The sequence below is a fragment of the Balaenoptera musculus genome, chromosome 19, assembly GCF_009873245.2.
Source record: "Balaenoptera musculus isolate JJ_BM4_2016_0621 chromosome 19, mBalMus1.pri.v3, whole genome shotgun sequence".
NCBI classification, from domain to species: Eukaryota; Metazoa; Chordata; class Mammalia; order Artiodactyla; family Balaenopteridae; genus Balaenoptera; species Balaenoptera musculus.
In genome coordinates, this window is record NC_045803.1 from 32088606 (window position 1) to 32115476 (window position 26871).

At 44.3% G+C, this 26871-nt stretch overlaps 1 protein-coding gene across 2 annotated transcripts in view; it reads left to right on the forward strand.

The window, feature by feature from the left end:
* Positions 1-1261: 1261 nt before the first annotated feature.
* The window catches only part of CES5A (carboxylesterase 5A), a 39752-nt gene continuing 14142 nt past the window's right edge, over positions 1262-26871 (forward strand). For both annotated transcript variants that reach the window (XM_036833354.1, XM_036833355.1), the window contains exons 1-11: positions 1262-1334; positions 2459-2663; positions 4043-4181; positions 5637-5770; positions 9192-9345; positions 9799-9903; positions 11529-11633; positions 12973-13110; positions 15610-15615; positions 16169-16234; positions 25082-25229. In XM_036833354.1, coding sequence (XP_036689249.1) covers positions 1262-1334; positions 2459-2663; positions 4043-4181; positions 5637-5770; positions 9192-9345; positions 9799-9903; positions 11529-11633; positions 12973-13110; positions 15610-15615; positions 16169-16234; positions 25082-25229 — 1273 coding nt within the window. The remainder of the gene's footprint in view (positions 1335-2458; positions 2664-4042; positions 4182-5636; positions 5771-9191; positions 9346-9798; positions 9904-11528; positions 11634-12972; positions 13111-15609; positions 15616-16168; positions 16235-25081; positions 25230-26871) is intronic.

Consider the following 26871-nt stretch of genomic DNA (forward strand, 5'->3'; position numbering starts at 1 on the left):
AAACCCTCACATAAGACTCCACTGAAGTCCCCTTTCCATAATTCTTAGTGCTGTCAGTGGCATATCAGAAATGGAGTTGCAGTTGGGCAGAAAGGTGTTATTTACTGGAGGACTTCAAATCTGCAAAAGTTTATGGAGCACCTGACTTGAGCAAAGTGCATGAGGCAGCCCCTTGCTCTGACCTTGAGGAAGGCCTTCCCTGCTTGTGCAGAGTTCTGTGCCCTGCTTGTCACTCCCCTGCCTCTTTTAGGAGGTGACTATTCTGGGAAACCTCCCATGCATTAGACTGATGCTTCCCAAACCCACTGTTGCTGTTGTTAAATTCCTTCCCCACATCTCCAGGGGGTGGGGCCAAAGAACGCACTTTTCAACAAGTGCCCCTGATAATTCTGACTCCATCTGCCCAGCCCCAAGTATTTGGGAAGCTCTATCCTGGGCCCTTAACCCTAAGTGAGGCATGGAGCCTGCGAGGGGCAGGATGGTAATGCTCCTGAGTCCTGAGGCGGATCTTCCATGACCCACCAGTACTGCAATGAGATCCTGGAATGCTGAGGACAGGCCCCGACAGAACTGCTTATATTAATAACTTCGCTCCCTAGGCTTGTCTCCTTATATTTACCGTGGGGGGCCTGGGTCTAGATCAGAATTGCAGAGTCTTCATCCGCGACACAACTCAAGCCAGTAGAAATGCTGTGTTGGGCTCACATGGTGATTTTTTGTTAATTGAGACCACATTTAAGAATTGAGAGATATCATAGACTTCTGGTTTGGCCCACCTACATTGTCACAAGGCAAATGTTTACTGGAGTTGAGAAGTCATTGCCCCTTTAAACAGAGCATGTGATGTCTAGTTTTCCACAGTCCCCATGATTCCCTATTGTCTCTCCTGGCCAGCTTCATTCACTGCTTGTTTGCTGCCTTCCTGGCCTCTGTAGACATCTGAGTTGATGTCTCTGGCTTACCTGAACCCAAATGTACTTTCTGCTTCTACCATCCTGTGAGCCGAAAGCCTATCAAATTATCTTTCCCCCGCTCAAGAGTTAATCATCAGCTTCTTGTGTAAATCAGAACAGGAAAGTCTTGCTTGGCCAATTCCTCCAAAAATCTTAGTCTGATGCTATTATTGTTCACCGAGCCTGTGTCCTGTGTCTGCCTGCTCAACACTTGTCTCCTAACTGGAAGCCCTTTCTTGTCCCTGACCGAAGATCCCTGAGGCCAGCCGTGGCCGCGGATGTCCAGGGAGTTCAGGCGGGCCAACCAGATGAGTGGGGAGTGGGTGCACCCAGGCCAGACCCTGTTCTGGGCTGTTTGGGTCCTTGCAGCTGCCACCGAGGGTGAGACACCCAGTGGGAGAGGAGGGCTCCTCAGAAGATGGGATAGGGGATTTCCCTACCTTGGAGGATTTTCCCTGGTGGAAATGAATTTACTTCTCAGGAGTCTCTAGGGGCCCATGGAGGGCTGTGTAGTAACCTCAGGGCACCTGACCAATGTCCTGGTATTACTGAGAGCCCTAGGCCAGGGTCTTCTCAGGTGTGGGTAGAGCACAGAAGACCCTGTCTTGTCCTTGGGTTGTTCGCACCTTTGGGAGCTTGGAGAGCCCTCTGTCCTAGGCACTGGAGAGGGGCGTGGGATGGAGCCTGTGCTTCTGTAATGCCAACTGCCCAGGGAGGACTGTCACTATTGAAATGACATTAGAATAGATAATGCCAAGAAATCTGGGTCCTGCTAAGTAAATAGTTGAGCAGCTAACTTCTCAAGGCTCCATATTCGATGTAGAAACTGAGAAGCTTGCATTGCCATTCTCCGTAAGAATTATCCTCATACCCCTGGAGGTGGATGAGCTGATTTCAGGTGGCATCTGCAAGAGAATTTTTTATTTTCGTTGCTGTATATGTATTTTCATGTGTACTCAAAAGCATATACCTAAGTCATCAAAACCACAGTTCCATAGACGTTACTGTTTAGAATTCCTCTAAGTAAACTTTTAAAAGTTTATTTCAATTTAATTTTAAGAAAAGATAAAAGCCAGTAGTCACATGGGTGATACACAGACATGCCAGCAATTGTGCTGGTGGGTATAAAAATGACTGAAATGTGGGAAACTTTGAGCCAGAAGATTTTTGTGGGGTCCTAGGATCTCTAAAGGCTGGTGTGTATCAGTTCCATAGTAAAGGAAAGTTTGTGTGCAGCAGAAGGGAGACGGATTCCTGAATTAAATTTTGGAAGATGGTGTGGCTTGGTGCTGTGCTCCTAGGAGAAATTAAGTGGGTACTCTGATGCAGATGACTTCTAAGGAAATGTTGAAGGAGCAGTAGACATGGGTTCATTGAGAAGGAATCCAGATACTTGCGCAGCCTCTGGGTTGAGAAAGAGCGTCCCACTATGGGGAGCTCTGAGTCTGGCTTATTCCCAGCCTCTTCCCTGCCAGCTCTTGATTCCTCCCTGTGTGTTTCCCTAGGGCCAGCTGCAGATGCACCAGTGAGGAACACCAGGCTGGAATGGTCCCGGGGGAAGCAAGCTACTGTGCTGGGAAACGACATGCCTGTGAACGTGTTCCTTGGGATTCCTTATGCTGCACCCCCTGTAGGACTCCTGCGATTTGCAAAACCAGAGCCTGCATTGCTGTGGAATGATTTCCAAAATGCTACGTCCTACCCTAAATTGTAAGAGCTGGCTCGGTCCTATGGGTGGCCTGTGACCTGGGCGTAGGGGCAGAGCACATGATAAAGATCATGCAGCCCAGTGGGAGGATGTGGAGGGTCAGATGTGGGTGAGGCTTCTGTGGTGGCATGGCTCCCCGTCTGGTTTAGAACAAGCAGATTCCCTGGGCTCCCTTCCAGACTTCCTGAATCTGAATCCCCAAAGCTGGGCCTGGATAACTGGATTGTAAAGAAACTCTCTAGGAAGTCTGAGGACCAGTCAGGTTTGGGAACCACTGTGACGGGCTTACTGAGTCTTTTGGTTAGAAGGGGTTGTTGAAGCATTTCCATGTGACCTCTCCCCAGGCTTAGTCTCCACACTCAGACTAGGTAAGGGCTTTAGAGTGGAATGGATACATGAGTGTGTCTCTGTGCCCCAGGGGAGCTGGGAGGGCAGGAACTCCAAGACACTGCAAATTTTCAAGCTTAGATGGGCAAGAAGTTCACAGGTAAATTTTGGAGGTGTCTCGTGCATTGGATGGGAGGTGAGACTTGGAAATCGCCAAGAATCTTTTGACTCTCAGATTCTGTGAAGCCCTCAGGTTGGGCCATGTTAGTTCTTGGCATTGGGGTCCCAGGCAGAAGGAGTACCCTGGTGCCAGAAAACTCACTAAGCCACAGAAGACCCCATGTGGTCCAGAGACCAAGGACAATAAGCTGAATCTCATCTGCTTGTTCATTCATTCATTCATTCAACTGATATCCACTGAGAACCAACAATTAAAATATAGGGTCTAACTGGAGAAATTTCAGAAGGCTTCTTGGAGGAGGTAGCGTTTTGACAGAATCTGGAAGAAAGGGAAGAACATGAGCAAGAAGATCTGGGGAGAGAGCAGTCCAGGCAGAGGTACCAGCTTAAGTGAAGGCCTGAATGCAGGAATCTCCCTGCTTGTCTATCTCAGTTGGTTCCTGGTAGAAGGCCTGGAAATGTCCTTTTGTTCCTGTAGGGGCAGACGGGGGAGCCGCCAGAGTAAAACCCTTGATACGCAACCCAGTGTCCTACCTTTTACAGCTTGGGGAATTGTTGAGCCACCTTGAGTCTTTATGTGTGTGTCTGGATTATGGTGATGGGGGTAGGCATGGGTGGGTGCTGGGGGTTAATGGTATAATTATTCTGCATAATGTGCTTTCTTACCCAGGAACCAGATCAAAGAGAATTATAGCTTGTTTGTTTGGGCCACCATAGGGGTTAGGGTATTATTAGACTTTGTACCAAGAGTGCTGTATGCCTCTTCTGCTCAGGCACTGGAGACCATTAGGCCTCCCTGCTGTCATAAGAACTGGTCCCTCCCAGGCAAGTTTGCTGACAGCAACTCTGAAGGTTTCTCCTTCCCTTTTTCAAGGTGCCTCCAGAACTCAGAGTGGCTGTTCTCAGATCAACACATTCTCAAGGTGCATTATCCCAAACTCAGTGTGTCGGAAGACTGCCTGTACCTTAACATCTATGCACCGGCCCATGCAGACACTGGCTCCAAGCTCCCCGTAAGGAGGCCTGCCTTGCTCCAGTTGGGCTCCAGTTGGCAGTTTCTGGGCCTGGGACCCAGGCGGAGTGGCAGGATGTCTGGAATCAGATCTAGGCCCCCACTGGGTAAAAGGGAAATGCAATCACTTGACATGTCAATAACTTTCTTAAAAAATCATTCTAATGACAGATTCACTTTATCTCCTTTTCTGATTGCTTCCTTATTGGCAGTGACTTGATCTTTGATTTTTATTTTGTTTTGTTTTTCCCCTCTGTTGGGTATTTAATGGTCTGTAAGCATTTAGAAAAGACTCTGCTTCAGAGGACTCTGATTTTTCAGTTTGGGAAATCCTGTTTTAAAGAGGAAAAATGCCTTTTTCAAATTTTCTGTTTTCAATGAAGACAGTCAGGTAATAATGTGAAATGTTTCACTTAAGAATGTGAAAGATCACTGTACAAGTGAGTGGAGAAGGTAATTCTACCATCTAATTTTGAACCACAACCTCTATCACCCTCTCTCCCCTTGCCACTGCAATGGAGACTCGCTCTATTGTATCGTAACAGCAACACCTATTGAGGGCTGACTATGTGCCAGGCACAGTTCATTATCTCATCTAACCCCCACAATAACCCAGTGGGTGAGGATTATTGGACCTATTCTACAGCTGAAGAAGCTGAGGCACAGGGAGGGCATAAGTGACTTGGTCCATGTTATACACACAGTAAGTGGCAGATCCGGGTGTCAAAGCCAATGCTTTGTCCAGTTCTCCTTTTTCCTCTGTGGCTTTCTTCTCTTTTCTTGCCCCAAGAGTTGTAGTCACTAATATGACCTTAAAAAAGAGATGGGGAGGGATTTATTATTAAGTATATAAATTGTGGTAATACCATTTGCATGTTTGATGTTTCCTGGTCCCAGTTTTTCTAATCAGTATAGTAAAGCTTCCATACTTCTCTTCCCTTTTTTCCCTCCTCTCTTCTCTTTTCTCTGTAAGTAGGGAAAAGTCTTAGAAAAGCAGCTTTTCCTCTCACATATGGCTTACAGTGATTTCCATCCTCCTGTGGGTCACAAGTTCAAAGACATTTAGTTAACATTTTCTGAGCACTTGAAATATACAACATTGTTCTATAGACTTCGGATGAAGAATTTTATTTAAACCTAATGATAACCTCATAAACGAGATACTTTCATTCTTCACATCTTACAGATGAGAAAAACAAACCTCAGAGAGGTTGTGGAAGCTGCTCAAAGTCACACAGCTAGTCAGTGGCAGAGCTGGGAATCAAACCCAGGCACTCATATGCCAGAAGCCACATGCTTAATCCTGGGCCTTCTTCAAAAGACAAAAACCTCTGATGCTGTTTGGAAAGGAAAGTGAGACATTCATATTTCCCTAAAGAAAGAATGTCCCAACATGCATGCGGAGGGGATATGGGTGCCTGGTGGGCTGACTGGAGAGTTCCTCTCCCCTCCTTAGGTCATGGTGTGGCTCCCTGGGGGTGCCTCCGAGACTGGCTCAGCATCCATCTTCCATGGGTCTGCCCTGGCTTCCTATGAGGACGTGCTTGTTGTGACTATCCAGTACCGGCTAGGAATATTCGGCTTCTTCAAGTGAGTCTCCCCAAGTGATTGACACCCCTGATCCCCAAGGGGCAGCTGGACAGCAGCCACAGGGGGTTCAGTGCCCAGCAACCTAAGGAGAAATGAGCCTTTAGTGACATTGAACAAATTTGGCCCAAATTAGTTAGGTAATTTTAGCGGCTATAACATGTAAACCCCCAAGTCTTAGTGGCTTAAAACAATAAAAATCTCCTTCTCACTCAACTAAAATCCAATCAAATGTTTCTGACTGACAGATGTTCTTCTGTGTGGTCAATCAGGGACCCAGGCTCCTTCCATATTGTGGCTCTGCCCTCCTCAAGGGCCCCAGATCCTCTTGGATCTGCTGTACTTGGACAGCAGATGAAGAAAGAGCATGAAGAAAGTGGTCTTTCTGGGTCAGCCTGGAGGTGGCGATTATCACTGTGTTCACATACAACTGGTAGAACTCAGTTATAATAACCACACCCAACTGCAAGGGGGATGTGTGCCCTAGAAAGTGAGGAAACAGGGTGTGTGAGCAGTTCGTAGTCTCTGCCATAGGGCCCACATCAAGGCTCCTCAGGCGCTCACCTGAAAATAATCACTCCATTGCATGGCTTCCCTTCCCCCAGTAACATCGAACATGTTTCAGATGCTCACTATGAGCCAGGCATGGTGTTGTGCACTTGCTATGCATCCATTATAGCTCATCCTCAGAATAATTCTATGAGAAACATACTGTTGTTATTCCCATTTTACAGTTGAAAAATAGAGGCACAGAGAGGTGAATCAGCTTCCCAGAGGTCACAGAATAGAGCTGGGGCTCTTGGCCACTTCCATTATCCTACTTAGAACATGGCAGAACCTAAGCCCTGACCAGGATGCAGTGTGAGCCAAAGGAGTAGTGAGAGGCCACGGTCAGAAACTACGGGGAAGGTGGCAAGGAGTCCAGCGTGAATCCTACCCTCGAGAGGCTCTCAGTGTCATGGGGGAGATAACACAGGGACACAAATACCCTACCAGGCAGGACATGAGTAATGGTCTGAGGGTGAGAGGCGACGGAGCTGTAGAAACAGAGGGAGCTGCCAGAAACCAGCGAGGCTTCCTGAGAGAGGTGGAATTTGATTTGCACCTTAAAGATGAGGTTGGGTTTGGGGAGGAGGGGTTGGGAGAAAGCACACTTGGCAAAAGGAGCTGTCTGAGCAAAGGCTGGGAAGTTGGAAAGAAATGTAGCAGCACCTGGGCCTGGAGCAATATTTGCAAACTGGGCTTTGAGCACATAGCACGGGGAGGTGGCTATGGGGCTGCGGTGGAGGCAAGAAGGCCTGAGAGGGGTGCCCTGATTACACTTTTAGCAGATCTGTACATTGGGATTCTGCCTAAGATTCCTTCGACAGAAAGGTCTCCAAAAATTGCTTATAACGTCTGGTTCTAGTAGACAGGTAGATGAGGATATAACAGGAGATGGATGTGAAAAGGTAGGGACAGGCCTGATTGGGAAAGACCTTGAATGCTAGGCTGTGCACGGTGACTGGTTTTTATTGGATAAAGAAGGAGGGACAAGAGACTTCCCTGGTGGCACAGTGGTTAAGAATCCGCCTGCCAGTGCAAGGGAGATGGGTCTGAGCCCTGGTCTGGGAAGATCCCACATGCCGCGGAGCAACTAAGCCCGTGCGCCACAACTGCTGAGCCCACATGCCACAACTACTGAAGCCTACATGCCTAGAGCCCGTGCTCTGCAACAAGAGAAGCCACCGCAATGAGAAGCCTGCGCACCACAACGAAGAGTAGCCCCCGCTTGCTGCAACTAGAGAAAGCCCACGCGCAGCAACGAAGACCCAATGTAGCCAAAAATAAAAAAATTAATTAATTAAAAAAAAATTTTTTTTAAAGAAGGAGGGACCCAGGAGTGCCCTGCACAGCAATATAGTAGGAAGGTCACTCAAAGCAGAGTGCAGGCTGGGCTAGGGGCACCTGGCCTTCAGATGGGGAGTCCGGTAGGGAGGCTACTGTACAGCATAGGTGCAGGTCATGGGGTGAAACAGGCTGGAGGTATTGCTAACATGTACATGGCACTTGCTGTGTGCCTGCACCGTCAATCTTCACAACAACCATGGGAAGCAGGCACCGTTATTAACCCCATTCAGACATGAGAACATTGAGGCAAAGCAAGTTAAGTGACTTGCTCAAGGTCACCCAGATCATAAGTGACCAGATTATGAATCAGGATAAACAGAAATGGAGGAATGGGGACCAATGTGGGGCCTATGATGGAATGGAGGTAAAATTGGCAGGGCATACGTGGCTCCTGACCAGATGCGGAGGCTGTGGGAGAGAGAGGGCGGAGTTAGGGCCAGCCCAGGGGTCATGGATGGAGAAAGGGAACCAAGGGGAGGAGCGGTGTGGGGGACTGGGGGACAGGAGGAGTAGACTATGATCCCGGGGTTACTCTCATACATGGTGGGTACCACACGAATGTTTTGGTCTAGGCGTTTCTTTGATTCTGTGTTTCTCCCCTTGTTTCCCCGTTAATTGTCCACTCATCCTGGGAAACAGGCTATTCTGCAGGGGCAGCAGCATGGAACATGGTTAGGAGCATGGATCCAAATCTGCAACTTTCTAGCTCCTGGGCAAGGGATTTAACCTCTCTGTGCCTCCATTTACTGTCTGTGAGAAGGAAACGATGAATCCATCAGTATCCTTAGAACATGCTTGCGGATATCACTGATGGGCGTGGGGGTGATGTGAGCTGTGGCTGCAGAGAAATGCAGCCACTGCCTAAACCACTTCCCAGCAGAGGGTGGTGGGGCATGGGGTGGCAGAATAAACTTCCCAGTCCCTCAGTATCCCACCCTGAAGCCCCCAGCTGGTGTCTCCCACTGGCCACAGTTCATAAAGGTCAGTCTTGAGAACAAGGTGGAGAAGGGTGAAGAGAAGACCCAGAGGGATAAAGGAGAAAGACCAGCACCACCTACCTCACAGGGTGGGAGGATCATAGGAGCATCAGCTGTAAAGCCCTTGGGACAGCGTTGTGCACGATGCTGCAGCAGCTGCTATTATTATCATTATTATTCATTTAGTCATTCATTGGAACCCCTGTGCCCAGGGTGGTCTTGCTTCCTGGTGCAGACCAACTCTCAGGGGCAGGACTTTTCTGGAATCCATGGATGCAGGGGAGCCTATGATTACCCTGGATTGCACATATAAGATCGTCTGTGCATTTTTCTGGGGTGTGGAGCTATCATCAGATTCTCAAAGAAACCCAAATCCCAGCAGAGGGTGAGAATTAAGCCTGGTTTTCCCAGCTGCCCCAGGCCTCTGACTCTCAGCTCCTTTCCAGCTGAGGTGGCGATGCCCTGACACCAGCCCACGGCCTCTGCAACCCACTCCCTGGGCTGTGAGAAGCAGACAGCGGCCACCTGAGCATTCTCACCCTGCCTCTTGTCCACAGCACAAGGGACAAGCACGCACTGGGGAACTGGGCCTTCATGGACCAGGTGGCTGCCCCGACCTGGGTCCAGGAGAACATCGAGTTCTTTGATGGGGACCCACACTGCGTGACCATCTTTGGCGAGTCAGCAGGAGCTATAAGTGTTTCCAGCCTTGTGAGTTCTTCTCTTTGGGACTTGAAGGAACCTCGGTGTCACCTTTTTGTCACCTCAAAAATGAGGACAATGAGTCATTCACATCTAATTGCTGCTTTCATGTTGAACAAACACTTATAAACACATTGTCTCCCTCGAGCCTCACAAATACATCGTGAGTTAAGGGCTCAGTCTCATTTCAAGGACGGGGGGTGAAGGAGCTAGCACTCCCACGGCAGAATGCTTGACCTCCAAGTTCATGAGGAACCTGGGGCTCGGAGAGGTTAGAAAACTTGCCCAAACCTTCGCAGCTAGTCCTTGAAACCTCCAAACCAGGATTTTTTCCCCTCTGAGTTTAGAGCTCTTAAGAAGGCTTCCTGGGAAGTTTTCCTTAAAGAAGGGCTGGGTTTTGTGTGTGATAGGTGGGGAGCCCCCTGGATAACTTTTCCTGGGTCTCCTGTGTTCTCTCTCCAGATTCTGTCCCCCATGGCCAAAGGCTTATTCCACAGAGCCATCATGGAGAGTGGGGTGGCCATCATCCCTTACCTGAAGGCCCCTGATTACGAGAGGAATGATGATGTAGGTATATTGTTAACTCTTCTCCAGCTTCCTCTCCTTGGTCAGGAGAGAATGTGGTCAGGTGTCCATAGACCACGTGCTTGGCTATCCTTGCTGACCATGACCAAAGGATCTGATGTTGGCCCAAGGTGACCCTTGTTGCTCCATGGAAGGGCTGGTTCAATAGCAAATCGGTCCAGGTACACAATGCACTACTGCTGGTGTGCGTGAGTGTGTGTGTATAAGCATATGTGTAATAGTTCTTACATCTTATCCATTACTCTTTGCTTGTGATATATAATTCAGTCCTCTGTATTATGTATGGCTTTTCTCCTGTACTAAATCTACTCCACCTAGAGTACTATGTTAAGAAAGATTCTGAGGTTGTTTCCAGCTCAGTGTGAAATAATGCTGTGACTGATAAATGCTGTCTGGCATGAGATTGTGAGGGGGAAGTGAGGCATATGTTCTAGGTATGTGTCATCTATCATCTTGTCTTAGCGCTCTACCAGATAAGAGGACCTAGAGGCCAAGGTCTCTATATCTTTCATGTCCCAGCATAATGTCTGGTGTATATTAGGTGATTATAAATGTTTGCTGAATGAATGAGTTAACGAATGAGCTGATTCATTCAATGAATACTAATTAAGCCCTGGACTGTGGAGCCACCTCCTGGGTATTATTCGCTTTAGTGGTGCATTTTCTTAAACACCTTGTAGAAAATAACAACTTACACCAAGAGTGGGAACATAGAGTTATAATATCGTAAAACAAAATACCCTCAATACACAGGGAATATTGATTTTGGTAACATGATATATCAAGCTTTTTTTAGTTTGTGCATTCGCCACACACATATTGAGTGCTCATTGTTTTCCCTGCTCTGTTTTAAGACCCATGGGTTTATAAGTGGAGAAGACATATACTAACTTGAGAAGACTATAATCTTTTTATGGCAAGGATTTTTAACCTGGAATCCATGGAGAGTTTGATAGGTGGTCCTAGAACTCCTACAGTTGTATGGAGACTCTATGTTTGTGCATTTTCCAGAGAGAAGGTCTGTAGCTTCCATTGGATTCTCAGAGCATCTATGACTCCCAGAAGAGTAAGGACCACCACTCTCAAGGGACAAGTTCTACACATGTGGGAAGTCCAATGACAGGGCAAGAAGGTGTTTAGCAAAGAGCTAGGTAGAGGAGGTGAGGACACTTGGAGTAACAGGAGATTAGAAGAGGAAGGGGCTCATGGGGGCTGCAATGGTCTAAAAGAATATCCTGGAAAAGATGGGACTTGGGCCTCAAAGAATGAATGGAATTGGTGTAGAGATAGAAAAAGGATGCTCAGGGCATGTTCAGATGTTCCAGGCTGGGGTGGGGCTGGAGCAGAGCTGATAAGCTGAGATGGATCCAGCTCTGGTGATTGCTAAAGATGACAAGGAGGGTCAGGCAAGAGAGCAAGGATGATGCAGTGCCAACCTGTCCTCAATGTGTGCGTTCCATTATGAGCACGTGGGGGTGGGGAGAGGCAGCAGGCCGGACTTCATATATAAAGCACCAACCTGGGGCTGGACTGAGGACATTTTCCAACTTTCATTTTCCTGGAGGCTTTCAGTCCTGTGCGCTGACCTGTCCCTTCTCCGGAAATAGTCGCAGATGGTTGCAGATATTTGTGCCTGCAACGTGTCAGACTCCGTGGCCCTGCTACAGTTCCTGCGAGCAAAATCCTCCAAGGAGTTGCTGAGCATCAGCCAGGTGAAGAGGGAGGGGAGAGTTTGGGGACAGTGTTGCCCTTTGAATGGAGTGGTAGACAAATCCTGCCACTCTCTTATTTATTTTGATTTGGGACTTGGACAGATGGCGGTTGGGGATTCATAATAACGGCTGTAAAAAAACAATGTGGCATATAGAACCCTTATAGGTAATTTAAGGACATTGACAAGCCAGGGTGCTGCTTAGCTTAGATAAGACCCAACAAAATACAAAGGTTGTCTCTACATCATTGAAGGCATCTCACTGGGAAGAGGGACCACATTTGCTCCACAGGCCACTAGAAACTAAAGTCAAGATCAAGAGCTGGAAGTTGGGAAGCCATTTTGGCTTAAGATGACCAAGAACTTTCTAAAAACTCAGCTGTCTGAAAAAGGACCGGCTCCTTTAGAAGGCAGTGAGATACCCACCTCTGTAGGTATGCAAGCAGGGTCTACATGACTGCTGACGAATTTCAATCACTGGATGATTCATTGGACTGGATGATCTTTTATGTCTAATCTTCCAATCTTGAGACCCTCTGGTAGTCCTTGAGAGAATTAGGTCCTTACCTGTTCGATTCTAACATTTGTTAAATAGTTATTTGGCATGGACTGAGAATCTGCTGTGAGTTTTACTAGGGTCCAGGAAATGGGTAATAAGTTCTTGACCCAGTGTAGTGTGAAAGCTCTTTTGTGTGCTCCCTTCTACCCCCACTCCCAGAACAGAGACCTAAAAAAAATCATGAATAGAGCCAGGTGTTACTTCCTAAGACCCAAGAAATATCCATCCAGATCCAAGGCCCAGTGCTGAGGAAGATGCCTCAGGAAGACACTCACACGAACCCACACTACCCTGGCCATCCCCTCCCCTCACCACTCTGCCCATTGCGTTTGGCCAGTGGTTCCACACTTGAGCATGCATCAGACTCACCTGGTGGGCTGTTTGCTGGGCTGCACCCCCCAGAGTTGTGTATTCAGCAGGTGTGGGATGGGGCATGAGAATTTGCATTTCTAACAAGTTCCCAGGCGTTGACGCTGCTGGTCCAGGAGCCATGCTCTGAGAACCGTTGTGCAGGGGTATTATATTTCTTAGGTTATTACTATTATTATCCCTATTTAGCAGATGAGGAAATTAAGGCCCAGAAAAGTTGAGCCCCTTTGCCTAAGTGAATGGCAGAGCTGGCCAGGCAGCACTGATGTGTTGGGTTGGGCCAAGAGTGGCTTATTTTTCCCTTCCTAATGCCCTTTGCTATAGTGGGTTGGCTCAGCTAGGCTAGGGTTTGGGGACAGCAGATTTCGTGAAGAGAAACAGCTGCCGATTTTTCTCTTCTTCCTTATTTCAGAAAACCAAGTCTTTCACTCGAGTGGTTGATGGCCTTTTCTCTCCTCATGACCCTTTAGACCTATTGGCTCAAAAATCATTTAAGCCAGTTCCTTCTGTCATCGGAGTCAATAACCACGAGTGTGGCTTCCTGCTGCCCGTGGTAAGAACTCCTGCTGTGCCTCCTTCTGCTCCTGTTTGCTTCACACTGGGCACGCCCACAGATTTCACCCAGCGTTATGAGGGCTGGAGCCCGTCACCCAGGTACACAGCTTGGGTGTACTTCTCATCTTTCCTCTCTCTGAAGGAGGAGAACTGCGGATTGGGGGCAGCCGTAGCAAGTGTCCACCCTGCTCCTCGTATAGGTTTAAAGAAACAACTCTACAAAAAAGTAAGAGAGGATTGGACCCATTTGAACTTTGTTCAAAACATTACAAACGATTGTTTCAAATAAGCACTGCTACTACCTCAAAGGTGAAATTCATACAGGTTTAGAAAACTTCAGTCCTTTACACTCTCATGTCCAGCCTTGGTTCTGGTATTTGATTTCCAAGAACGCTCTCTAAGGCAGTGCAAGTTGCAAAATTATTGAATTGTTTCATTCATTCAACAAGTATGAACCAAGCATTTACTATGTGCCCTGCACTCATAAAAAAACAGCATTCGGCAGTGAGCAAGTCACATGGTTCCTGCTTTTTGCCTGCTTACATTCTCAAGGGGAGAGACGGGTGACATGCAAGATTGAAAGGATGGTTTCAGAGAGTCTAAGTGCTATGAAGGACATCAACTGGGAAGAGGAGCCTTCTTTAGGGAGGGAAGCAGGGGTCGGGAAAGGCTTCTCTGAGGAGGGATCATTTGAGCTGAGGCCTGAATGCTGAGTAGGAGCCATGATTTCGTGACCCTGTAGTTTGAGAAGACCCTCCCCATTCAAAATAAGCTTTTCGTCTGTCCTCAGAAGAGCAGAGTGCTCAATTCTTTTTTTTTTTTAATTTTTTAAAAAATTTTATTTACTTTTATTTATTTATGGCTGTGTTGGGTCCTCGTTTCTGTGCGAGGGCTTTCTCCAGTCGCGGCAAGTGGGGGCCACTCTTCATCGCAGTGTGCGGGCCTCTCACCATCGCAGCCTCTCTTGCCTGGAGCACAGGCTCCAGACGCGCAGGCCCAGCAATCGTGGCCCACGGGCCCAGCCGCTCCGCGGCACGTGGAATCCTCCGGGACCAGGGCTCGAACCTGTGTCCCCTGCATTGGCAGGCGGATTCCCAACCACTGCGGCACCAGGGAAACCCCTCAATTCTTAATATATCAAAGCTCACTTCTGCAGACCAACCTCTACCTTTCAAGCTGGGGGAAGTGAGGTTATGAAATACAGAAGTGTGTCAAGTTACAAGGCTAGTTGGTGACACTCTAGAATCAGAATCAGAACCCTGAGTTCACTGAGCTGTTAAAGGCATGTTCTGGTAATTATTAATTTGACACATAGACCAAAGTTTAGGGGTAAGTAGGGTTGGGGATTTTTTCCCTCGTTGTAAATGAGGCAACTGAGTCACAGGCTGTGGCTTAAGTTAGGTCTTCTAATGCTTTCTGGATCTGTGCTAGAAAAAGGAAGGCAGCTGCTACTGATAATAGCCACGCCACCATAACCACTGTGACTGAGTGCCTTCCATAAGCCAAGTGCATGCTGTCGATACAACTTGCAAACAGGCATTATTATCCCCATTTTGCAACTAAAGAAACTGAGACTCAAAGTGACTAATGTGACTTTCCTAAGTCTCCTAGCTAGAGAGGAGACAGCACTGTATACATTTTGTGTATTTAGGCTCTGCCTGTAAATGCTGAGTTCTCTATTTACCTGCTGCGTGACCTTTAGGGAGCTCCGTAACCTCTCTGAACCTCTGTTCCCTCATCTATGAAATAGGGCTAATGTTATTACCCACCTCACAGGTACACATCAGGTAGCTTGGCATATAGTCTAAGTGCTCAGTAAATGTTAGATATTGGAGTTATTCAAATGGGAGAACAGAACTTGGTGCCCAGGTCTGCATGCACAAGAGGCTGCATGGGTGCTGTCATTCTGTGTGACCATTGCTGGTTGTTTGAGACCATAGGAAATCTCCAAAAACCAATCCTAGCTCCTGAACGTACAGAGAGGGTTCTTGTAGTTAAAATGTACTTGTGGATTATTTCAATGACTCTGGGAGAAGACAGATATGTTTAAATATCTGTCATGACTCGTTACCCCAAGATTTTCAGCAGAAAATGTACCAGAGAAATTCATTTGACAAGTGAATACTACTTCTACCCCCTCATGTTTTTAAGCTGTGATATTGGCTAGGGAAGGGTCATTTTAAAAATAATTGCTCGTAGCTCTTACTCTGTACCAAGCTGCCCCTGTGTTTTTAACCATCTTCTCTGCAACCTCACTAAGCTGCCTTCCCCTGCCAACTGCTGGCTTCTGAGACCCTAATGACAAAGGTCTTTAGAAAGAGAGCAGTAAATAAACCACTAGTTTTGAGATTTTCAACCTCTCTTTTAACTTGCTGTTGAAGCCAAGTGGTGGCCTGTGTTAGTTTCCTAGGGCTGCCATAACAAAATAACACAGACTAGTGGCTTAAACGACAAAAATTTATTTTCTCAATGTTCTAGAGGCTAGAAGTCCAAGATCAAGGTGCCAGCAGGTTTGGTTTCCTCTGAGGCCGCCCTCCGTGGCTTGTGGGTGGCCGCCTTCTTGCTGTGTCCTCACAAGGTCTTTCCTATGCGTGCGCACCCCTGGAGTCTCAGCACTTCCAAATTTCCTCTTCTTATAAGGACATCAATCAGACCGGATTAGGGCCTACCCTACCATCCTCATTTTAGCTTAAAGACCTCTTTAAAGACCCTCTCTCCATATACAGTCACATTCTGGGTGTTCAACATAGGAATTTGGTAGGGGACGCACTCAGTCCATAACATGGCCTTTCCACAGGGCAGCCACTCAGCTCCCACAAGACTGCAGGTATGACAGGGAATGGCTGCCTCTTATCAAATGTGAGGAGAAGAAACTTCGTTGCTCAACCAACCCACTGAGGCTGCTCCTTACACGTGGACCCCTGGGGGCTGAAAGGGTTCCTGCTCTTGCCAGCCTCCCCTCTGAAAGGCGGGTGCCTGGGCCCTCGGGGAGACCAGTTTCCCTTCAGATGACCTGCTGTGCTCACAGAGGGGGCACCTGCTTCTTTCCAAAGGAGTTTCCTGAGATCCTCGGGGGCTCCAACAAGTCCCTCGCCCTGCAGTTGATACACTCAATCCTGGTAAGTGAGCCTGACTCTCCAAGATCCATTCATTTCACAAACCTCCTTGGGTCACACACAGGGGTAGCACTGGGGGTACAGATCTTCCTCATTCATTCATTTAGTAGATCTTTACTAAGCAGAGTTCTGCAATCCCTTATCCACAATCTCAACATCCAAATCGTGCTGACAACCCAAAGGCTTCTTGTGACCTACATGGCAGCCAAAATTGACCTAGACTGATACGTAGCCATTGGTCTTTATTGTTGCTATACGTTCATTCACTTTATCCCACCATATGTTTCTCTGTGGGCATATTAATATGGGGGCTGGGGTGCTGCCCCGTCCCCCCACCCCTGAACATATCACATAATATGTAGCATATGTACTGAATTATCTGTCTACGAACGGAAAAGTTCTGAATTCTGAAAACCACTTGGGACTAGGGACCCATATTCACTACATACCTACATACCAGCCAGGCACTGTACTAGGTTCTAGCAATACCGAGGACCATTACTCACTCACTCCCTGCACTAGGGATTTAGAGATATAGTTATCCTAGACACTAGGATATAGAGATGGATTTCTTTCCTTCCTTCCTTTCTTCTTTCCATAAACATTTATTCAGTGTGTATTTTGTGGCAGATTCATTTCATTCATTTTTTATTGAACAAATGTTTCTTATGCGTCCACATGCCCCAGAACTTCCCGAGGCACTGGGTGCAGTGATAAGCAGGCACTCCCCCTGCACTTGAGGGACTTAGAGACTGTTGCGGTGGACGGACATGACCGGGCACTTTGGTAAGGTGCTGTACACACCAGAGCAGAGATGTGTTCGAGGCCCTGTGGTGCCCACAGGAGGGAGCAGGTGGCTTCCTCGGGGAGGAAGGCTTTGGAGGATGAATTAAGTTTGTCTGGTTAATGGAGGAGCAGGACTGAGGGGAGCCGGAGGGGCTGAGAGGACCAGTTAGGAGCAGAGAAGCGTAAGGAGATCAGTGGAAGAGGTTGGCTGCAGCAGGGGAGGATGCTGGCAGCTGTTTCATGCTATGGAAGGAATATAAAGTTTATTCTGGGAGCTGGGAACAGAAAAAGAGAAGCATGCTTTGACTTCCACTTTAGAAATAGCCCTATGGCTGCAGAGTGGCCCAGACTGAAGGCAAGGGATCCATCAGGTCCTAAGGCTTAGAGGGGATGTTTGGTGAGTCTTGGTTGTCTGGTGATGAGAGTTGGGATGAAGGTTTCAGGTATTTAAAATATGTTGGACAGAGGAATTTCTCAGGCTGGATTGGAGATGGCCTCATGGAGGAGGAGGCCATTGATCTGGGCCTTAGCGAAGCGGAACATTTGAGCAGGAGGGCATTTCAAGAGGAGAAGGTATCTTGAGCTAGGTCCCAGCGGGTGGGAAGTAGGTGTGTGGGAAGCTGCAGGAGGACCAGAAGGGCACGCAGTCTCTCTTCCTCCCAGTAGCAAGGCAGGAAGTACTTTCCAAATGGTAAGTAGTTTTCTCATGCAGAAGCCATAATTTTGCTCCAGAACCCTAGGGGTCTGCACTGTGACTGCCCAGCTGGGGCTCGCCAGAGGCTCCACATGGCGTATGTACCCCCCTTGGATACCTCAAGCACCGAGGTGTCTGCTGGTCCTATGGGCCACGCAGGGGAACTTGCACCAGAACCTGGACCCGCTGCAGAGCCCTCACTTGCTCTGGGCCTGATTAAAAGCAGTTGGCCTTCAGAGGACCCAGTGAATGTGTCCAAGCAGCATCCCCTGGCGTGGTATACGCTGCCTCCAAATCCCAAAGAAACCTATGAAGGGCTGTGCCTCTGTCTTAGTGTTAGGGGGTTGAGGTGCAGTAACTTCTCCCAGTGTTCCCCAGAGCACCAGACTCCCACGAACATCACCAATGTGGCAGATCTTGAACCTTTATGATGTTTCCTTTCCATCCTCTGGCATTTGTGCTGGGGCCACACTGAAGGACTGAAGACTGGGAGGCAGCCTGGTGTCAGGTCAAAAAAGCATGGGATGCTCTGTTAAAGGACTTGGCAATGGGTTTCAGAGGGAACTGACAGAACTGAAGGCCTGCTCTGTGCCAGGCAGCATGCTTTTCTTTTTGTATCTTGTGTGATCCTCTGAACAACAATTGTTGTTGAACAACAACAATAAATAAACAACAATTTTTTTTTCCACACACACACACTGTATTTTATTTTTACAAGAGATAAATAGACTGACACCAAGCATTGTACATGGATGACCACAACAAAAGCAACAATGATTGCAATTACCAAACATGAAACACACTCATACTGTGTCATAATATTGACATTCAGTCCAGTAATCCTCCACTGTAACAGCTCCTTTACTTTGCAGTGAAAATTGATTTGTATATTCTTTGCCTCTGAGTCCTTGTGGGATTTTTTTTTTAAAATTCAGACAGAAAGTCACAAAAATTATACTCATCCTCATCAGTTCACTCAGTCCCATGTAATTAATTTTTTTTTCATCTTGATCTTTTGTTAGCACTTTTATGAGTTCATCAGTTTTTCTTTAGAGTTCTGAAAATGCTTATTCATTCAGTTCAGCAGTACAGTCAGTTACCAGAAACCTGTACTTGTCAGAGTCTTTTCCATGAATTTCTTGAAGATGAAAGCCTTTTATAGGAACATATTTGCAAAAGCATCAGAGTACACCGAGAACTGTCTGTAAATGACAAAAGACTTAAAAATGACCACTGTTAAAGATTTGAGGAAAGTTCATAATAATGCAGTTGACAAGAAAATTAGTTATTTCTGAGATATACATTTTAAAGTAATAACTAGGATTATTACTTATAACATTATACCAGAACATATAAGATTTTTAGAAATTTCATATAGTGTCTGAAACATTTATATTAACATATTTCCATACATATTTCCATACAAATACAAATATAAGATTTTTAGAAATTTCATATAATGTCTGAAACATTTATATTAACATATTTCCATACATATTTCCATACAAATACAAATATAAGATTTTAGAAATTTCATATAATGTCTGAAACATTTATATTAACATATTTCCATACATATTTCCATACAAATACAAATATAAGATTTTTAGAAATTTCATGTAATGTCTGAAACATTTATATTAACATATTTCCATACAAATAACCCAATGAAAGTTTAGTATTAGTTGTTTTGTTTGTTTGTTTTTTTATACTGCAGGTTCTTATTAGGCATCAATTTTATACACATCAGTGTATACATGTCAATCCCAATCGCCCAATTCAGCACACCACCATCCCCACCCCACCGCAGTTTTCCCCCCTTGGTGTCCATATGTCCATTCTCTACATCTGTGTCTCAACTTCTGCCCTGCAAACTGGCTCATCTGTACCATTTTTCTAGGTTCCACATACAGGCATTAATATACGATATTTGTTTTTCTCTTTCTGACTTACTTCACTCTGTATGACAGTCTCTAGATCCATCCACTTCTCCACAAATGACTCAATTTCGTTCCTTTTTATGGCTGAGTAATATTCCATTGTATATATGTACCACATCTTCTTTATCCATTCGTCTGTTGATGGGCATTTAGGTTGCTTCCATGACCTGGCTATTGTAAATAGTGCTGCAATGAACATTCGGGTGCATGTGTCTTTTTGAATTACGGTTTTCTCTGGGTATATGCCCAGTAGTGGGATTGCTGGGTCATATGGTAATTTTATTTTTAGTTTTTTAAGGAACCTCCATATTGTTCTCCATAGTGGCTGTATCAATTTACATTCCCACCAACAGTGCAAGAGGGTTCCCTTTTCTCCACACCCTCTTCAGCATTTGTTGTTTGTAGATTTTCTGATGATGCCCATTCTAACAGGAGTGAGGTGATACCTCATTGTAGTTTTGATTTGCATTTCTCTAATAATTAGTGATGTTGAGCATCTTTTCATGTGCTTCGTGGCCGTCTGTATGTCTTCTTTGGAGAAATGTCTATTTAGGTCTTCTGCCCATTTTTGGATTGGGTTGTTTGTTTCTTTAATATTGAGCTGAATGAGCTGTTTATATATTTTGGAGATTAATCCTTTGTCCGTTGATTCGTTTGCAAATATTTTCTCCCATTCTGAGGGTTGTCTTTTCGTCTTGTTTATGGTTTCCTTTGCTGTGCAAAAGCTTTGAAGTTTCATTAGGTCCCATTTGTTTATTTTTGTTTTTATTTCCATTACTCTAGGAGGTGGATCAAAAAAGATCTTGCTGTGATTTATGTCAAAGAGTGTTCTTCCTATGTTTTCCTCTAAGAGTTTTATAGTGTCCAGTCTTACATTTAGGTCTCTAATCCATTTTGAGTTTATTTTTGTGTATGGTGTTAGGGAGTATTCTAATTTCATTCTTTTACATGTAGCTGTCCAGTTTTCCCAGCACCACTTATTGAAGAGACTGTCTTTTCTCCACTGTATATCTTTGCCTCCTTTGTCATAGATTAGCTGACCATAGGTGCGTGGGTTAATCTCTGGGCTTTCTATCTTGTTCCATTGATCTATGTTTCTGTTTTTGTGCCAGTACCATATTGTCTTGATTACTGTAGCTTTGTAGTATAGTCTGAAGTCAGGGAGTCTGATTCCTCCAGCTCCATTTTTTTGCCTCAAGACTGCTTTGGCTATTCGGGGTCTTTTGTGTCTCCATACAAATTTTAAGATGATTTGTTCTAGATCCGTAAAAAATGCCATTGGTAATTTGATAGGGATTGCATTGAATCTGTAGATTGCTTTGGGTAGTATACTCATTTTCACAATGTTGATTCTTCCAATCCAAGAACATGGTATATCTCTCCATCTGTTGGTATCATCTTTAATTTCTTTCATCAGTGTCTTATAGTTTTCTGCATACAGGTCTTTTGTCTCCCTAGGTAGGTTTATTCCTAGGTATTTTATTCTTTTTGTTGCAATGGTAAATGGGAGTGTTTCCATAATTTCTCTTTCAGATTTTTCATCATTAGTGTATAGGAATGCAAGAGATTTCTGTGCATTAATTTTGTATCCTGCAACTTTACCATATTCATTAATTAGCTCTAGCAGTTTTCTGGTGGCAGTTTTAGGATTCTCTATGTATAGTATCATGTCATCCGCAAACAGTGACAGTTTTACTTCTTCTTTTCCAATTTGTATTCCTTTTATTTCTTTTTCTTCTCTGATTGCCGTGGCTAGGACTTCCAGAACTATGTTGAATAATAGTGGTGAGAGTGGACATCCTTGTCTCGTTCCTGATCTTAGAGGAAATGCTTTCAGTTTTTCACCATTGAGAATGATGTTTGCTGTGGGTTTGTCATATATGGCCTTTATTATGTTGAGGTAGGTTCCCTCTACGCCCACTTTCTGGAGAGTTTTTATCAGAAATGGGTGTTGAATTTTGTCAAAAGCTTTTTCTGCATCTATTGAGATGATCATATGGTTTTTATTCTTCAATTTGTTAATATGGTGTATCACATTGATTGATTTGCATATATTGAAGAATCCTTGCATCCCTGGGATAAATCCCACTTGATTGTGGTGTATGATCCTTTTAATGTGTTGTTGGATTCTGTTTGCTAGTATTTTGTTGAGGATTTTTGCATCTATATTCATCAGTGATATTGGTCTGTAATTTTCTTTTTTTGTAGTGTCTTTGTCTGGTTTTGGTATCAGGGTGATGGTGGCCTCATAGAATGAGTTTGGGAGTGTTCCTTCCTCTGCAATTTTTTGGAAGAGTTTGAGAAGGATAGGTGTTAGCTCTTCTCTAAATGTTTGATAGAATTCACCTGTGAAGCCATCTGGTCCTGGACTTTTGTTTGTTGGAAGATTTTTAATCACAGTTTCAATTTCATTACTTGTGATTGGTCTGTTCATATTTTCTGTTTCTTCCTGGTTCAGTCTTGGAAGGTTATACCTTTCTAAAAATTTGTCCATTTCTTCCAGGTTGTCCATTTTATTGGCATAAAGTTGCTTGTAGTAGTCTCTTAGGATGCTTTGTATTTCTGCGGTGTCTGTTGTAACTTCTTCTTTTTCATTTCTGATTTTATTGATTTGAGTCCTCTCCCTCTTTCTTGATGAGTCTGGCTAATGGCTTATCAATTTTGTTTATCTTCTCAAAGAACCAACTTTTAGTTTTATTGATCTTTGCTATTGTTTTCTTTGTTTCTATTTCATTTATTTCTGCTCTGATCTTTATGATTTCTTTCCTTCTGCTAACTTTGGGTTTTGTTTGTTCTTCTTTCTCTAGTTTCTTTAGGTGTAAGGTTAGATTGTTTACTTGAGATTTTTCTTGTTTCTTTAGGTAGGCTTGTATAGCTATAAACTTCCCTCTTAGAACTGCTTTTGCTGCATCCCATAGGTTTTGGGTCGTCGTGTTTTCATTGTCATTTGTCTCTAGGTATTTTTTTATTTCCTCTTTGATTTCTTCAGTGATCTCTTGGTTATTTAGTAACGTATTGTTTAGCCTCCATGTGTTTGTCCTTTTTACGTTTTTTTCCCTGTAATTCATTTCTAATCTCATAGCGTTGTGGTCAGAAAAGATGCTTGATATGATTTCAATTTTCTTAAATTTACTGAGGCTTGATTTGTGACCCAAGATGTGATCTATCCTGGAGAATGTTCCGTGCGCACTTGAGAAGAACGTGTAATCTGCTGTTTTGGGATGGAATGTCCTATATATATCAATTAAATCTATCTGGTCTATTGTGTCATTTAAAGCTTCTGTTTCCTTATTTATTTTCATTTTGGATGATCTGTCCATTGGTGTAAGTGAGGTGTTAAAGTCCCCCACTATGATTGTGTTACTGTCGATTTCCTCTTTTATAGCTGTTAGCAGTTGCCTTATGTATTGAGGTGCTCCTATGTTGGGTGCATATATATTTATAATTGTTATATCTTCTTCTTGGATTGATCCCTTGATCATTATGTAGTGTCCTTCCTTGTCTCTTGTAACATTCTTTATTTTAAAGTCTATTTTATCTGATATGAGTATAGCTACTCCAGCTTTCTTTTGATTTCCATTTGCATGGAATATCTTTTTCCATCCCCTCACTTTCAGTCTGTATGTGTCCCTAGGTCTAAAGTGGGTCTCTTGTAGACAGCATATATATGGGTCTTGTTTTTGTATCCATTCAGCCAGTCTATGTCTTTTGGTTGGGGCATTTAATCCATTCACATTTAAGGTAATTATCGATATGTATGTTCCTATGACCATTTTCTTAATTGTTTTGGGTTTGTTTTTGTAGGTCCTTTTCTTCTCTTGTGTTTCCCACTTAGAGAAGTTCCTTTAGCATTTGTTGTAGAGCTGGTTTGCTGGTGCTGAATTCTCTTAGCTTTTGCTTGTCTCTAAAGCTTTTGATTTCTCCATCAAATCTAAATGAGATCCTTGCCGGGTAGAGTAATCTTGGTTGTACGTTCTTCCCTTTCATCACTTTAAGTGTATCATGCCACTCCCTTCTGGCTTGCAGAGTTTCTGCTGAGAAATCAGCTGTTAACCTTATGGGAGTTCCCTTGTATGTTATTTGTCATTTTTCCCTTGCTGCTTTCAATAATTTTTCTTTGTCTTTAATTTTTGCCAGTTTGATTACTATGTGTCTCGGCGTGTTTCTCCTTGGGTTTATCCTGTATGGGACTCTCTGCGCTTCCTGGACTTGGGTGGCTATTTCCATTCCCATGTTAGGGAAGTTTTCGACTATAATCTCTTCAAATATTTTCTCTGGTCCTTTCTCTCTCTCTTCACCTTCTGGGACCCCTATAATGCGAATGTTGTTGTGCTTAATGTTGTCCCAGAGGTCTCTTAGGCTGTCTTCATTTCTTTTCATTTTTTTTTCTTTAGTCTGTTCCGCAGCAGTGAATTCCACCATTCTGTCTTCCAGGTCCACTTATCCGTTCTTCTGCCTCAGTTATTCTGCTATTGATTCCTTCTAGTGTAGTTTTCATTTCAGTTATTGTATTGGTCATCTCTGTTTGTTTGTTCTTTAATTCTTCTAGGTCTTTGTTATTCATTTCTTGCATCTTCTCAATCTTTGCCTCCATTCTTATTCCGAGGTCCTGGATCATCTTCACTATCATTGTTCTGAATTCTTTTTCTGGAAGATTGCCTATCTCCACTTCATTTAGTTGTTTTTCTGGGGTTTTTTCTTGTTCCTTCATCTGGTACATAGCCCTCTGCCTTTTCATCTTGTCTATCTTTCTGTAACTGTGGTTTTTGGTCCACAGGCTGCAGGATTGTAGTTTTTCTTGCCTCTGCTGTCTGCCCTCTGGTGGTTGAGGCTATCTCCAATTTTTTCTTTTTAATAGAAGAGGTAACTCCAAGAGACCAACTCGCTTAGATCAAAGAGCAAAGGTCTGGAGACAGTGCTGGTACCAGGAGCAAGGCCAGCCTCAGGAGTGTGCAACCTGTGTAGTTCAAAGGGCCTCATGCTTAGAAGAGTCCTATACTTGGTTGAATGTTCTGTTGTCACTATCTTAAAATTCTTAGAGTTTTTGAACGAGGACCTCACATTTTTCACTTTGCACTGGGCCGCACAAACAACGTAGCCAGATCTGCCCAGGGGTGGCTGTTTCTGAAATATTTCAGAGAGGCGTGCATACTGTGATTAGAGCATGGGATTTGGATGCAGATAGACTTGTGAAGGAATCATGGTTCCACCACTTTGGACAAACCATTTAACCTCTCTAAACCTCAGTTCCCTCACCTGTCAAATGGGGCTGATTTTGATACTTGCATCGTAGGGTCACTGCGTGGATTAAATGAGACAATGCATGTAAAGCACTCAGAATTTTGCCTGCACAGGCAATGTTTGACTGTTGTTGCTGTGTGTTGGCTATTGCTGTTGACCTAGATCTCTTGCAACCGTGATGTTTTACAGCACATCCCTGTCCAGTATTTATACCTTGTGGCTAATGAATATTTCTACAACAAGCACTCTCTGATTGATACACGAAATTGCTTCCTGGATTTGCTTGGAGATGTGTTCTTTGTGATCCCTGGGCTGGTCACAGCTCAATATCACAGAGGTGAGTCTCCTAGCACCACTCCTCCTGCAAGGCTGGTGGCTGCAGGGATCCCTGTCGCCTGCTGACTGTCCACCTGCTCTGCCCTTCTTTTGTTTTGTTTATGGTTTGCTGAGAGGGGGTTCCCAAGGCTGTCTGGGATATAGCCCTGCATGCTGACCTTAGCAGTTCCCCTGCCTTTCAGAGTTCAGGAATGTTGATCAGTCCTTGTTGTTTATATTCCTTCCCCTTCTTCAGGACCATGTAGAAAAGTTCTACCCCTCCATATTTTCTGGGGCCTGGCCCCCACTTTCCTTCCTCTTCGGAAGTGTCTTCCCAAAGATCTTAACTAGAAGGAGTAGTGGAGCAATCAGAAAGAGAAGATTACTCGTGGGGAAGCAAACCTGCCCTTCTTTCTTTTTAAAAAATTTTTATTTTTATTTATTTTTTAAATTGAAGTATAGTTGATTTACAAAGTTGTGCGAATTTCTGCTGTACAGCAAAGTGATTCAGATATATATATATGTGTATATATATATTCTTTTTAATATTCTCTTCCATTATGGTTTATCACAGGATATTGAATATACTTCCCTGTGCTATACAGTAGGATCTTGTTGTTTATCCATTCTGTATATAATAGTTTGCATCTGCTAACCCCAAATTCCCACTCCATCCCTCCCCACCCACCTCCCGCTTGGCAACCACATGTCTATTCTCTATGTCTGAGTCTGTTTGTTTCATAGATAAGTTCATTTGTTGTCATATTTTAGACACCACATATAAGCGGAATCTCATACGGTATTTGTCTTTCTCTTTTTGACCTTCTTCACTTAGTATGATAATTTCTAGGTCCATTCATGTTGCTGCAAATGGCATTATTTCATTCTTTTTATGGCTGAGTAGTATTTATATATATATATATATATATATATATATATATATATATATATATATATATATATATACACACACACACACACACACACCCCACATCTTGTTTATCCATTCATCTGTCGATGGACATTTAGCTTGTTTCTATGTTTTGGCTATTGTGAATAGTGCTGCTATGAACATAGGGGTGCATGTATCTTTTTGAATTATAGCTTTGTCCAGATATATGCCCAGGTGTGGGATTGCTGGATCATATGCCAACTTTATTTTTAGTTTTTTGAGGAAATTCCATACTGTTTTCCATAGTGGCTGCACCAATTTATATTCTCACCAGCAGTGTAGGAGGGTTCCCTTTTCTCCACACCCTTTCCAGCATTTGTTATTTGTAGACTTTTTAATGATGGCCATTCTGACCGATGTGAAATGGTATCCCATTGTAGTTTTGATTTGCATTTCTCTAATAATTAGTGATGCTGAGCATCTTTTCATGTGCTTGTTGGCCATGCGTATGTCTTCTTTGGAGAAATGTCTATTTAGGTCTTCTGCCCATTTTTTGGTCGGGTTGTTTGTTTTTTTGTTGTTGTTGTTGTTGAGTTATATGAACTGTTTGTTTATTTTGGAAATTAAGCCCTTGTCAGTCGCATCATTTGCAAACATTTTCTCCAAGTCCGTAGGTTGTCTTTTTGTTTTGTTTATGGTTTCCTTTGCTGTACAAAAGCTTGTAAGTTTGATTAGGTCCCATTCGTTTATTTTTGCTTTTATTTCCATTCCC